Source organism: Canis lupus, chromosome 38, assembly GCF_003254725.2.
Source record: "Canis lupus dingo isolate Sandy chromosome 38, ASM325472v2, whole genome shotgun sequence".
NCBI lineage: Eukaryota > Metazoa > Chordata > Mammalia > Carnivora > Canidae > Canis > Canis lupus.
Genome location: NC_064280.1, coordinates 3,698,971 through 3,715,030, shown reverse-complemented (window position 1 = coordinate 3,715,030; position 16,060 = coordinate 3,698,971). Strand labels below are relative to the sequence as shown.

General features: G+C 33.5%; 1 protein-coding gene across 9 annotated transcripts in view; it reads right to left on the bottom strand.

Moving 5' to 3' along the window:
- Nucleotides 1–16,060, bottom strand: part of KCNT2 (potassium sodium-activated channel subfamily T member 2) — a 375,554-nt gene that overhangs the window by 152,499 nt on the left and 206,995 nt on the right. For all 9 annotated transcript variants that reach the window (XM_049106879.1, XM_049106880.1, XM_025421037.3 and 6 more), the window contains one exon: nucleotides 14,420–14,528. In XM_049106879.1, coding sequence (XP_048962836.1) covers nucleotides 14,420–14,528 — 109 coding nt within the window. The remainder of the gene's footprint in view (nucleotides 1–14,419; nucleotides 14,529–16,060) is intronic.

Here is a 16,060-nt window from a genome sequence, read left to right as displayed (position 1 = left end):
ACCAACTTTCCACCAAACAGACCCAAACAGATATGAACATAATATTTATATCAACAAATTCTAAGAAATCAAGTAAGTTGAGCATTTCCATAATTCACTATTCACACACTCTTTTTTACTTTAATGGCATAATTCTAGAGATTGTTACAAATTCTACCTTAAAGAAAGTAACTTTTGGAAAAGTAAACAGATTTGAAGTATTAAAAGATGAATTCATGGACAATCTAGAGGCAAAAAGCACAAAAGTACAAAAAAAAGAGATAAAACTTGTTAGTTAAAAGCACCATAAATGCAATCCAAATACAACTTGCAAACTGAAAAAAAAGCAATTTTTAAAATGTCAAAATGTTCATAATTTTAGAATATGAAAAAAACTATAATTCACTTAAAGAAAAATAGTCATTTCTGTAGAAAATAAGAGCACAGGGATGTATTTTATATATGAATGAACACATAAATTAAATAAACAATGGAAAAATGAAAATAATCTGTTAGTAATAAAAAAACTGAAAATTAAAATGAATGTAGTGACAATACTACATATCTCTTAACAGCACACATTTTGGAGACAAAGAATATGAATTAAAACACTGGTTCCACCACTTAGTATGGCATCATCAACATTTTCATTAATAACTTTGTGTCTTCGTTTCCTCATCTGTTGGCCCTTGAACAACACAGAGGTTACGGGCACCAACTGGTTTGCATAGATGGCAAAACCACATATAACATTTGGCTGCCTTGGGATCCCTGGGTGGCGCAGCGGTTTGGCGCCTGCCTTTGGCTCAGGGCGTGATCCTGGAGACCCGGGATCGAATCCCACATCGGGCTCCTGGTGCATGGAGCCTGCTTCTCCCTCTGCCTGTGTCTCTGCCTCTCTCTCTCTCTCTGTGACTATCATAAATAAATAAAAATTAAAAAAAAAAAAAAACATTTGGCTGCCTTGAAACTTACCTACCAATAGTCTCCCATTAACTGGAAGCCTTGCCAATAAGCATAAACAGTGGATTAACACATATATTGTATATTATAGTATTATATACTATATCCTCACAACAAAGTAAGCTAGAGAAAAGAAAGAGTTACTAAAAAAATTATAAAAGAAAGAGTTACTAAAAAAATTACAGTATAGTACTGTACTGTATTTATTGGGAAAAAATGCTCATATACGTGGACTTATGCAGCTCAAACACATGTTCAAAAGTCAACTATACTAATAAAATCTACCTACACTAGCAAGCCTCCTGGAGCACTAGTGGTTCTCATATCCTGGTATTCACAGAATAGGCTAAGCTGTGTAACCAATAGGAAACTGTAGAAGTAACAGGGTGAGACACAGAGGGCTGTCACAGAAGGTACCATGGCTCCTGCCTTGCTCTTAAGTCAATGTTTTCTGGAGGAAGCCAGTGCCACATAAGGACATTCAAGTAGTCCCAAGGAAAAGTCCAAGGGGTAAGGAACTGAGGTCTTCTGCAACAGGCAGCACTACCTTGCCAACCACGTGAGTAAAGAGTGAACCACACTGGAAGCAGATCTTCCAGCCCAAGTTAAGTCTACAGGTAACTGTCCCAACTGACATCTTCACTGCAATGTCATAAATAGCCTGATCATTACTTCTCTCAAATTCCTGACCCAAGGAAAATGTAAGATAATGTTTACCATTCATACCACAAAGCTTTGGGTTGATACACAACAACAGGTAACTAATATATGACTTGATAAGGTTTTGATGAAAGTTAATTGAGCTAATCTACAAAAAGTGCTTTAGAACAGTAGTCCAGGGCACCTGAGTGGTTCAGTCAGTTAAGTGTCTGACTCTTGATTTGGGCTCAAGTCATGATCTCAGGGTCATAAGATCAGATGAGGAACCTGCTTAAGATTCTTTCCTCTAAAAAAAACCAAACCAAAACAAAACAAAAAAACATAGTTCTTGCTCCTAATAAGCACTATATAGTAAATGTTGACAGCCAATATTAGCAGAACTATAATAATATAGTTCTTAATATTCTTTTTCATTTACCCAAAAGGCAAGAGTTAAAGGAATATCACCCACTCTTGCAAAAGTAAGTTATACATTTCTGAGGAGCAAATTGGCATTGTATATTAAAAATCCTATAAATACACATACTATTTAACCTAAAAATTACACTAGATAATCATCTTAAGCTTATCACACAAGTTCAAGAAAACCTCTTTTAAGATATTGAGTATTTACTTATTTATTTTTTTAAGTCCTAACAAAACTGAGTCATAGTAAGCTGAAAAACAAAGAATATTGAATACACAATCCAAGGAGAAACTGATTTCATCAAAGTACTAATCTACAATTTCAACATATTACAAATTTCTCTTCATTAATTTCAAACACATAAAACTTCTAAAAATTGTTGGAAATAACTTATTAATTCACCTTGATGATTTTTAAAAATAGCTAGCACTTTTTAAATTTCCCCTTTTTTTCATTCTTCATTGGAGCTCAGTTAACAATCTCAAGGAGGTAGCTACTGACTGATCATTGGATTTAGTCTCTGTGAATATAGGGATACAGAGTAGCTTAAATGAGAACTTGGCACCAATGAAAGTTATTGCTATATTAAGGTATTAAATGGCATTTGTCATGGGTTATAAGATATAACAATAGGCTAATTGCACAGGTTCATAAATGCATGTACATTATCTTTTACCAACATAATAATGATATTTCAGTTCACATAAACAAATTATTATTGTCTATACAAACAAAACCCCTAGTCATAATTAAGTGAATAACATGTTCCCTGCTTAGATATAACCATTCCCGAATGTTTTTATAGCATTAATTACAACTAATAATTTGGAACTTGTGGGAAAAAATGTAAAAATGTAAAATCTGTAAATTTTAAAACAACCTTTATGAGCAAAATCACCTTCTAGCTAGTATTATATTTCTATATAAAATGAAATAAAATTCATTATACATGAATTATATTATAAAGTTGTTACCCTACTTTAAGGAATTCCACATCCTACTTTTCCATTTATATTGCCCTTCATTTTAATGTAATTTCTTATAAGGACTTAGGTTGGATAATACATATACACACCACATCTATTATCTTATGTATCTATTCTCACATGGCTAGACATATTGCTTCTTTCTACATTTATTCTTATAGTAAATAAAACTCAATAAATGTCCTTTGACTTAAATGTTGTGTGCAGCTTATATTATTTCCTCATGAAAACTTCATGTAATTGTGTAAACAGATGTTAGTGATCTCTATCCTCTTCAGATTTCCATATATGCATCCTTTTACTACTCTAAACGATACACTCAAACCTATGCTCGCCATCAAGCAATTCCCAACATTACCGCCAGAGCGGCATTCTAAGAACACACATTTTAATATGAAAGGCTGCTGGGGAATAAAACAAAATGACGCAGAAAAATTTACAGGGATCTGTGTTTAGATTTCTGATGCTCTTATTCTGTGCCACTCTTCCCAGAATTTTTCTTACTACAATATGATGAAACACTACTTTCATATTTGAAAGCTATCTGTGAGATAATAGAATAGATATATGTTGGTCTAAGTCCCCAGTTCCTGGAACACTTGTATTTCCTGGAAGATAAGAGCCCTAGGAGTTTCTTTTGTTCTAATATTGGTCTTTGACCCAATCCCTAACACAGGCCTCCTAAAACCCTTGTAAATTCTGAAATGGGAAGAACACCAGGAGCATCTTTTGTCCTAATGAGGTAACTGTGGATAGATTCCTAGGTGACTCCTGGATGGGAGCTGGTCACCAGGAAGACCCAATCGTGATTAGAAGAGATTGAAATTTTCAGCTCTACTGCCCATCCTCCAGAGAGGGGGCAGGGACTAGAAATGGGGTTAATAATTGCTCATGCCCATGAGAGGAAGCATCACAAAATCTCAATAGTAGGTAGTTAGGAAAGCTTCAGGTTGACAAATATATCCACACATTGAAATTATATATCTCTTCATATGGATGTTTTCTGTATCCTTTTTCATGTCCTTTACTAAATTGGTAAATATAAGTGTTTCCTTGAGTTCTTTGAGCCACTCTAGCAAACTAAGGAGGGGGTTGCTGGGACCTGTAATGTACAGCTGGTTGATCAGAACCACAGGTGACAAACGACATGCAATTGGCATCTGAAGGGGGGTGGGGGAAGGACAGTCACTGAGTCCTCACCTGTGGGATCTAATGCTATCTCTGAGTAGACAGTGTCAGACTTGAGTTGAATTGTTAGGGCATTCAGCTGGCATTACAAAGAATTGCTTGGTGTGGGGAAAAACCTCCCATATTTGGTGACCAGAGAGAAGTGATGTGTCCTAGATAACTAGTTGAAGGATACTAACAAGGGTGAAACACCATAAAAAGAAACTGGGTTTTCCCTACATAGGAGAAAAAACTAGATTGTCCCCCCTTTTCACTATTTCATATATTGTTGCATATTTTTATTTTACTAAGTTAAAGTGTGACTTCTGAACATTCTTACTGGATAGTTCAAGTTTTTAAATCTTATCCTATAGTATACTTTTAATACTAAGATACTATGAGTCGAGCACCGTGCTTGCCACTGAAGATACCAAGCATTTAAGAAACTCATATTGTAGGGGAGCATGGCTGGCTCAGTCAGTGGAGCATTCAATTCTTTTTTTTTTTTTTTTTTTTTTTTTGAGCATTCAATTCTTGATCCTGGGATTGCAAATTCAAGTCCTATGTTGGGTGTAGAGATTACTCAAAAACAAAATCTTGAAAAAAGAAATGCCCAGGTGGCTCAGCGGTTAAGCATCAGCATTCAGCTCAGGGCGTGATCCTGGAATCCGGGGATCAAGTCCCACTTCAAGCTCCCTGCAAGGAGCCTGCTTCTCCCTCTGTGTCTCTGCTTCTCTTCCTCTCTCTGTGTCTCTTGTGAATAAATGAATAAATAAATTCTTTTTTAAAACTCTTTTTTTTTTTAATTTTTATTTATTTATGATAGTCACACAGAGAGAGAGAGAGAGAGAGAGAGGCAGAGACACAGGCAGAGGGAGAAGCAGGCTCCATGCACCGGGAGCCCGACGTGGGATTCGATCCCGGGTCTCCAGGATCGCGCCCTGGGCCAAAGGCAGGCGCCAAACCGCTGCGCCACCCAGGGATCCCCTAAAACTCTTTTTAAAAAGTTTCTATTCCAGAGTTAAACATCTAAGCAACTACAAATCAATTAGTAAACGGCTATAATACAACTTATATTAAATGGGAGGATATACAAAAAAGAGATGAAGGTGTCAAAAATAAAATCATTTCTCGCTCTCTTTGGTTCCTACAGTCAATTGTCATTAGGTCTACAGGATATATCTGAAATGATTCATGAATATGTTCTCACCTTCCACATCCATCATCACCACTCTGGTTCAATCACTCAGTCTCTCTCGCCTGAACACTCTTAATAGCTTGCTAAATAATCACTCCTATGAGGTTCCTTGTGTCCTCTCCACTGTATTCCACATTTCCCTTGGAGTTACTTTATTATCTAGTTAAAATATTATACCTTTACTTATAACTATCATCAGTGGATCATTACTTCACCAGCAACATTCCAATTCCTTAGTAAAGCCTAATTCACAGTCTCTCTCTCTCACCTTTGTGTGTGCATCATATTTCTTCATGCAGTCTGTTTTGAGGCAACTTTAAACATCTCAGGATAATATTACAGTGGTAGGATATTATAATAGCCTCATATTAGGATCTCATTCTTTTAGGTCTAAAAATCACATTTTAAGAGACTTTTCAATACAAAAGCAATTATTCCAGGGATAAAGATATTAAATCATGAAAAGTTTACCTAAAATAGATCTATCAGATTGACTAAATTCATCAAATAAAATCTGATGAGACTAGAACATGATTGGAATCATGAGTTTTGACCTATATGGAGGGTGGCAAGGGCAAGGAGGGGGATCATAAGGTCAGAGCCGAAGCCCTGTGTGGGATGAACAGGGTCTGTTAGAATGGTATTCTTGGGCAGAACATAAAAGTAAATGAGAGCAAAAGAGGATAAACCTGTTCTTTATAAACATTGTTACCAAGAAGCTACTTTATAGACTGCAAGATTCTATAAGATTCTTAAATCTATATGATTTAATAGAATAAGCCTGCCACTTTCCAAAGACAGAAGAAATATGCTGCTCTGGCTTTCAGAACCATGAAATTGAGTCTTTGAGAAATATAAGACTATAAGAAAATTAATGGAGAAAAACATAAAGATATTTGAGTTAATTAAATTTTAAGTGGTCCACAAGAAAATGACTTGAGATACCTAATGTTCAATGGCAATTTAATCAAGTGTCAGAGAACAAACAGGAAAGCTGGTTTAGCTATTTAATAGACCCACATATTAAAAACGTAAAAGCTATAAAAAAGAAAAGCAAAGAAGTTGCTGATTTTTGTTGTTAGGAGAAATGAAAGATAAGAAAATATTTCACTTAAAAATAATTCACACCAGGGATCCCTGCGTGGCGCAGCGGTTTGGCGCCTGCCTTTGGCCCAGGGCGCGATCCTGGAGACCCGGGATCGAATCCCACGTCAGGCTCCCGGTGCATGGAGCCTGCTTCTCCCTCTGCCTGTGTCTCTGCCTCTCTCTCTCTCTCTCTCTCTCTCTGTGACTATCATAAATAAATTTAAAAAAAAATAATAATTCACACCAACGTTAATTTTTTTAGTTTTGATTAAATGAGCCATGGTTAAATAAGAAGTTAATTAACATCCTGAGGACCTGTGTGATGTGAAGGGTATATGGGAATGCTTGTTCCTGTCTATAGCAATCTTCCATCAAAATTATTTCAATAAAAAAATGAAAAAGCAAAAGCAATAAAAAAACAAAATGCTGATTTAATACTGAATTGCAAAAATACAATTATAAATGACATTTTGGAAATAGTTGCCAACATTGAAATATGAATCAGACCCATGAAATTATTTAACACTGGGATGCCTGGGTGGCTCAGCTGTTGAGCGTCTGCCTTCAGCTCAGGGCGTGCCCCTGGGATCCAGGATCGAGTTCCACATCAGAGTTCCTGCTCCTCCCTCTGCCTGTGTCTCTGCCTCTTTCTCTCTCTGTGTGTCTCTCATAGATAAATAAATAAAATCTTTATTTAAAAAAAGAAATTATTTAACCCTCTTAGGGTTGAAAATGTTATCATGGGTATATAGTAGAATATCATTCTTCAGAAAAGCATGCTGAAGTTAAAAACTCTGTGTGTGTGTGTGTGTGTGGAGAAAAGATTAAGCAAATGTGAGAAACTGTTAATTGCTAAATGTAAATGAAAGGAACTTAAGTTTTCATTGTATAATCTTTAAGCTGTGTGTTTGATTTTTTTCAAAGTAAAAAATTGGATAGAAAAAATTTAAAGACTAAATCGCAAAGTTTTGAACACGGCCTTAAGTGGCTTCTAACGATCTCCACAATGACACAAAAATCAGAGAATATTTCCATCTGAAAATGGAGAATTTTCAAAGTTGTTGTATTTTATCTTCTGAAAATATAGGAATTCAAAGCATTATGTTCTTAAGTAGGTTGTAAGAATGAAATTTAAACTGATATCTATGTGGGTGTTATATGGGAAATGAAGAAATTATTCAGCATGAAAAACTCACACCTTACCATTTGGTGAAAGTCAAGCATTGCACATACATATGTTATTTAGAAACAGCTAACATAATTTCCAATATTTATATTACTTGGAAATATTTTTCCACTCTTCTTTCTGGGTAGAAAAAAGTGAGGCATTGGGATGTCTCGTGTTTCAGCAAAAAATTAATAGTGAGTAAACAGAGTTAAGACCTTCATTTTTAAGTCCAATCATTTCTCCAAGATATATGTGCACACACAAACGTGTATGTGTACTTTAAACAATACTGTTTTTCTAGTGGTAGCCATGACCACCTACTATAAGAAAGATAAATGTCTATATTTTCAATAATATAGCTAAAAATACTTTTGTCTATACTTTTAATTTGTATTGCAATTGAATTTTTTTTAATTCCCAGAACTCCTACTGTTCTTGTATAATGAATGAATCATTCTTCTAGGCATGTTTTACTTGTGAGGTAGAATTTCATTCAGTCAACACTTTACTATTGAGGTATGATTCTTCCTTTCATTCATAAACTTTAATTCATAATCTGTTACTTATGAAATATCATAGTCAAAGCATGGAAAATAAAATTCATAGAAAATTCACAATTTACAAATTGATTTTTACATTCTTTGCTCAGACTTTTACATTTTCTACTCCTACAAATTTATTTATAAATTGATTTCTAATATTCTTCTCTCCCACCTGTGGGTGAAAATTTACCAGTTTGATTTTTATGTCTTCTTATATCTGTTAAAATAAAGCAGAAAATTTTCAAAAACCCAGTATGTTGAAAGAAAATTAGTTGACAAATAAAAGGCAATTTAATATTCATTCATAGACAATATAACACTAAATCTGGGAGGTAAAGATAGAGTGTCAACCTAAATTTAGCAATTGATTTACTCATATAACAGGGATTCATCTCCCACTGATTTTCTGAGTAATTTCATCTGACTAGGAGACAAATAGCAAACTTTTTTTAGATTCAACTAATTGAAGAGCTCAGTTTATTCCTCAAGTTCATTCAAGGTTTTTCAAGAAGAGTTATTTTCCTAGTAAAGTACATTTTTTCCTTGTTTATTTTGTTTTGTGTTTTGTTCCTTTTTAAATGATTTTTGTAATATAGAATGAAGAAAGAGATAAGAGTTTGATTTTATTCCGATTAAAATTTGGTCTACAGAAACATGTCTGAATACTGAACTATTATAATGCCTTGTCTGGTTTTGCCACTAAGATGAGAGTATCTATGAAAGACTCAACAACGTGGAGCCCTTTTTTCTAGGTGATTTCAGATCAGATATATGACCTTGGAGAGACTCTACTAGAATTGCTAATCCCACAAGAGGCTGACAGAGAATACAAGATGTTACAAAACCACATTTTTATATTAGTCATAGCTATGGAATACTGCCATTACTTCTTCTATGTTTCAGTACCAACTGCCACTTCTTAAAAAAGAAGTGTATTGATAAAAAATATTTCTCACTGGAACTGAAATTTAACACCACCAAAGCTATAGTACCATTTGACTTTTGTTCTATAGAGGTTGACAAAAAAATAATCCACCAGAAAAAAATCTTATAAAAATAATGCTATTGTAAAAGAATGCTGGCATCAATATACTGGAAAAAGGAAACTATGAGTTTAGGCTGACATTGGAGGCACGAAGATGTAGCAGCCTACTAGAACACATAAATGCTAATCACTACTGCAAATGTGCTGGGCAACATGAAAACTAGCAGTAAGCTTATAGGTAGGACTCATGGATACCCAGGAAAGAAGGAAAAGGGAGTGTTTTGACACAGCCATGATTATGGCGTGGACTAGGGTTGTGTCAGTGGATAAATCTGGGATACTCAGGAAGTCCAGCCTATATGACTTAATGGATTGAATGCAAATGATTGAAGAATAATTCATGAGTTTTTGGCTTGAGTTCTCTAAGTAGATGGTATTGAGAAGAATGGGATAGAAATAAATTTTAAGTCAGGGAAAATCTATACATATTTCTAGGTATCTTAATTTTGAGACAGCTGTTAGAAACCAATAGAAAATATTGACTATACAGTTAAGAGATACAAGACTGAAGCTCATAATGAATACTGAAGAACTGATTTAATTTTGGAAATCATAGAAATGGATTTCTATAAAAGAATACTGCAGGAAATCTTATATAAATAATATGGCAATTCATACCTCGCCTTCCAGTGCTTACTCCTTTTATTTATTTTTGAAGTTTTACTGCACTCCTTAGGATTTCCAGGAAAATGCAAAGTAAAAGTGGTTTTAGTAAGCACCTCTGTTAAGTAAGCACCTAATCTTAAAGGCAGTCTTTCTTTATCTTCTTTTTCCTAAAGATTATTTATGTATTAAATGAGAGATGCAGAGAGAGAGAAAGAGGCAAAGACACAGGCAGAGGGAGAAGCAGGCCCCTCGCAGGAGCCCGATGAGGGACTTGATCCCACATCCCAGATTATGACCTGAGCTGAAGGCAGCCGCCCAACCACTGAGCTACCCAGGAGTCCCAAAGGCAGACTTTCAAAATGTGGTCATTAAATACTTTTTTCCTCTAGGTTATTGTATGGATAATTTTCCTTAAGCTAAGGAATGTTTTCCTCTTAGCTTTCTAACATTTTTTCTTTCTTTTTCTTTTTTTCAAGTTGTAAATTGATATTGAATTCTCTCCCAAATGCTTTTTATGTATCCATTGAAGTGATGATCCTCTGACATGATGATCTATTTCTGGGATAATTTTAACTTGGTGATGATATATATTTTTTAATATTTTATTTATTTATTCATGAGAGACACAGAGAGAGGCAGAAACATAGGCAGAGGGAGAAGCAGGCTCCGTGCAGGGAGCCCGATGTGGAACTCGATCCCGGCACTCTGGGATTGCGCCCTGAGCCAAAGGCAGATGCCCAACCACTAAACCACCCGGGGGTCCCTTGGTGATGATATATTATTTTTTTAATGCATTACTTTGTTAATTTTGGTAATATATTTTAAATAATTTTTCAACTAATCAGTTAACATTGGTCTCTAATCATTTCTCATACTATCCTCAGTAACTTCTGTAATATAGCTAGGTCAGCCTCATAATATGAATCGGGGAGAGATCTTTGTTTTTCTACTCTTTGGAAAATATGTGCAAGCTGAGAACTATGTGTTTTTTGAATGTCCATATTAAGCTGATTGTAAAAAATGAGCAATTTTCAGTTACTTTTCCTGGAAACAAAGATAATATAGATTTGTTAGGAGGATGAGAAATAGGTACTCAAGATTAATGATAATGATCAATTTGATAAGTACCAATACTAATGGCTGATGTTCTTTGGAGTATTTTTTTTAATCATAACAACCCTATGAGATATTTTCTCTTATCATGCACACTTTATAAATCAAAGAACTCAAGTTGAGAAATATTAAGAAGCCTGAGGTCATATAGTTACTATATAATAGAATGGAAATTCAATTGTGGATCGTCTCACTCCAGAATTTGTACTATTGATCTCTTTACTTTGGGAAATTTGTTATAAAAAAGAATATTGCTGAAAGTAAATTTTTTCTAAAGCCAGTCTGAGTTTATTTTCTTTTTATGAAATTAGTGGTGATTAAAATAATCAAATCACCTATGAAGTATATTTTTATATTATTGAATCTCATTAAAATTTGCAATGGTTTATATTCGGAAATTCTATATCATAGCTATTATCCTACTGAGGATTTTTTTCTATCTCCAAACACTATTTTTACCTTCTTCTCTTAGTGAAATAAGAACATATCTTTTCTCTGCTGAAATCCTGCACATATAGACCTTTCTTTTGTAATTCTCATCAAAGTGTAGATTATCATAATTAAATTAATAATATTATAATGCATTCAAATGATATTGTAACAATTCAATAGTTTAATGGATGTCTGTTGTCATTTTGTTCAGAAGAAAAGGATCCATACATGATATGACTGGTAAATGTGTATAAAATAATAGTTGCTAGGCTGCTATATTGTTTTTGCTTTTTAATATTTTATATACTCAAAACTCATTTTGAAGTTTCTTCTTTTAAAAGCATGGATTTACTTTTTAAAAATAAACAAATTACAGTCACGGTAGCAGTTCACAACTTAGGGTGTATTGAAGAGGCTATTTAAATAAACAGAAATATAATTATCTCATTTTAAATCCTGTATAATTGGAATTGTGCTATTTAACACTCAGGAGAATGCAAAGACAAAAGTATAATGAATATTATCAAATTAATATGGTTTAAGATTAAAGCAATTATTATTTTATTACAAATGATATTACTTATCTATTGCCAAATAACAAATAACTACAAACTTAGTAACTTTAAACAACCAACATTTTATTTCTCACAATTCTGTAGGTCAGCATGACAATTTGGGTTGAATGTTGTAAATCGGGAGCTAGAGAGATGGAGTGCCTAGGATGGATGATCGTCTCTTCCCATGTGATTTTTCATCCTTAGGGAGGCTAAATTGGGATTCTTTACATAGTCTCTGGGTAGTTTTCCAGTGAAGGAAAAGCAGAAGCACAGACTTTTACCACTTAGCCTTGGAAGGTCATACAATGTAACTTTTGTTGCATTCTATTGGTCAAAGCAAGCACAAGACTGGCCTTTATCAAGTGGTAGAGAAATATATTTCACCTCTTTGTGGATAAATTGCAGATCCCATCAACACTGGATAGATACATGGAACATGGTTCACTGAAGACCATTATTTTAACAATCTACCATACAAACTAAGTGCCAGCTTGATATACTGTCTTTTGAAAGGTAAAGTGTAATCTTTTAGCCTCATGCTGAGATCGAAATATATTATATTGGTCTGAGAGTCTCATACATCACCCCAAACTATTTGATGACATTTTAATGAAACTAGGATGCTTTTATCTTTTTATAATATAAAAAAAAAGTTCCTCTAAAATGTTGTAATCTCAGCCTAAAAGAATATAGACATCATTAAAAGGAATTTCAACAGGTGCCATAAATGAGAAATACTGTGATAAACTATCAGGACAGAACTTTTAACTATTCCACTCATTACAACAGGTTTATCAAAATAATGGCAAAAATAGAATATGAAAGAGAATCAATGCAAATAGTCTTTGCAATTTTTTATTTGTATTTTAGTGAGTTTGAACTATCTGTTGTGAAAATGTCTATGGCCTGCTAAGAAGGGGAAAGAACTAAAGTTCATTCTGAATTTTAGTTACAGCACATTCAAAATTACAAATTGTCTTCCCAAACTACAATTGTTTTAAGATCCATATTTGATATCCATTTATTGAGCGCCTAAAATGTTTCGGATATTTTTTAATCCTTACTGCTAATCCTAACCAATGGAATAGAAACATGATACATATGATACATAATATAACAGAAAAGAAAAATAGGGCTCAGAATACTAATCTGGCTACCTAAAACTGAACTGGTGGCACTCAAATTTAAATTCACATTTTTAGACCTTTGCCTAATGCTATGTATTACGGCCTTCCTAAAAATTATATCATAATAAGTCATTATCAGATACAATAAAAATTTTACAAAAATATTCCTTTTACTAAACAATTATAAAAAGAAGGTAGCTTAGTTGCAAAGGTCTTTTAGATAAACAATTGGCATTTCTTGAATGGTAATTACATATGTAACAGGGAGTAGTTGGAGAATTTACATGTATTTTCCATTATATTACACAAACCCATTTATAAAGGAAGTGCTATTATTTTTAATTTTGAGGTTAGAGAACAGGTTTTTTAAAAAGCAAAAACAAAAACAAAAAACCCAGCATGATCATCACAAACCACTTAAACCAGTATTAGTACTTAAAGCAGACTTCCAAAGAGAAGTCATTTTTAGAAAAATTGATGTCATTAGAAGCAAGAGTAAAAGATAAAAAATAGAGCAAACTTAATAGCAATAATTCATGGTTTTCTTGATATTATTTTGAAATATCTTAGTATTTACAATTTTTCATTTAAATATCATATAAAAATAGGTAAGCATTTTAAGATATGTAAACATAGCTGAAGGAAATACATCTTGCTAACACATAGTTAAAATGATTTACGTTTTAATGATGTTTGTAGCTTTAAATTAGTAAGGTGAAATGTTACAAAAATAAGGGTGTTATTTTTTTAAATGTACATAAATTACTGCCTGCATCAAAATTAGTTTCTACAGAAACATTAAAGAAAAAAATAATCATCTTACTGTTCAATTTCCTAAAACTTTAAAGTATAATCTCATATGAAATTACTTTAAAAGTGGTATCTCTACAAAAAACTCACATGTATGTTGTTCTTAAAATGTTTTCAAAATCTATCTTATCTCCAAATAAATCTATTTTAATACACTTGAATGTATTTTAATATTACTCTACGCATGGCAAGCTTACATATGTATTAAGTAGTCTATAACAAAATACTACCTATGTGTAAACATAAACATAAATTAATAGCTGCAGCATTGAAAACGTGTTTATATGATGCATAAAACTACAAGTGCTAATCTATTTATAGTCTTACCAAGGCATACAGTAAATTCAGTTGCTAAAATCACCAAATAATATAAAAAAGTAAAGATTCACTCCCATAACATTATCTTGTCACCTTTTAGAGTGAATAAATTCTCTCATAACAAGTAGATGATGAAAGGAAATCCTTTTATTCTATTCAATCATGAATATATGAAGTTGCCACTAATTTCAGAGACATAACTCTTACTATCAGAGTTTGAGGAAATTCAAAGTATCTCATTTGAGACAAAACTTACCAGCAAATTTGATATGGAATTTATTCTCAGGCTTTAATATCTGGACATACAAAGGGCAATTTGGAGCAAAATCTTTTACAGCCCATGCTCTCAGAATTGTTTGATGGTCCTGAAATGATAAATATTAAAATATCATGAAATAAATTGAAAAATTTATAATATAAAAAGTAAAAATCACCAATCAGTGTGTTAAGGGTCACATCCACAGTTTAAAATTAAACATATAATAAATTATAAGGACTTATTTTTAAAGATACTTATTATTTCTATAAAGAGAGTAACAGTATCTAATTAAATCAGTGCTAATGACCAGCACTTAGAAAATTAGCAGAAATCAGGAGGAAAGTTTCTTGACAAGCTTAGAAGTAATATTCTTAGAAAACAATGGAAAGTCAGAGCCTTCAGAAATGCAGCACAACTAACAGTTTGTGATAACAGTTTCCATGGAAAAAATTACAGATTTATAGCAATTTTAACACATTTAGAAAGATTGGCAAAGGGGGAATGACTACAGAGACCATGTGTGTACAGAACACACCATTTTAATTTTTTTTGTACACCAATAAAATACAAGGATTTTTAACTCTGGGTGTGTGCATGTTCGTTGGAAAAAATCAGTAACTTTCAGTGCTCCAAGAATCAAAATGGTCTTTAAAAAAGTTCTAAGACTGAAAAAAAGAATAAAAATCATGCTTAACATTAAATCGTACACATGGGATATCCCTGGATGGCTCAGTGGTTTAGCGCCTGCCTTTGGCCCAGGGCGCGATCCTGGAGTCCCCGGATCGAGGCCCGCGTCGTTCCCGGCATGGGGCCTGCTTCTCCCTCCTCCTGTGTCTCTGCCTCTCTCTCTCTCTCTCTCTCTCTCCTCTCTCTCTCTATGTCTATCACGAATAAATAAATAAACCTTTAAAAACAATCGTACACATGGTGTGAACCCATAAATTATTATTTGATTAACTAAATAAGTCAAAACAAATTATCAGAGAAATATGCCAGTAGAAAGTACATTTTGAAAAAGGAAACAAAAACATGTTTGAGGGTAGCACTGTCCATACAATAGCCATTAGCCATATGTGAATGTCAAATTTAAATTAAATAAAATTAGAAATTCCATTTCCTTTATCCTATTAGCCACATTTCAAGTGTTCAAAGTCATATGTGGCTAATTCAAAGTTATATGGAACAGTGGAGATATAAGCATTTGCCTCATCACAGTAAGTTCTATCCGACAATGTTGCTAGGAAAAGAAAAGAATAATTAAAAATACAAGTAGATATGAGGGATTGTTTATAGAAGTGCAAAAAGAAGCTACTGTCAGTGATTGATAACTCTAAGTTGCACGAATGTTGATGAAATGTAACTCAGAATTCCCTAAGTAGATAAGCGGACAATATGTGTCTCCTGGCAAACACTGAAAACATGATGACGAACCTGATACATGTGATGGCTAATTTTATGTGTCAACTTGACTGGGCCATGAGATGCTCATGTATTTGGTTAAACATTATTTTGGATGAGTGGGAAACCCCAGAAAAGGGATGGGCAGAGAACAGAAGCCACAAATTCTGTGCATAAATTTATACCACAACAGCTAACCTCTAAACCACACATGCATGGGAGAGAATAAGAGCAATTTCA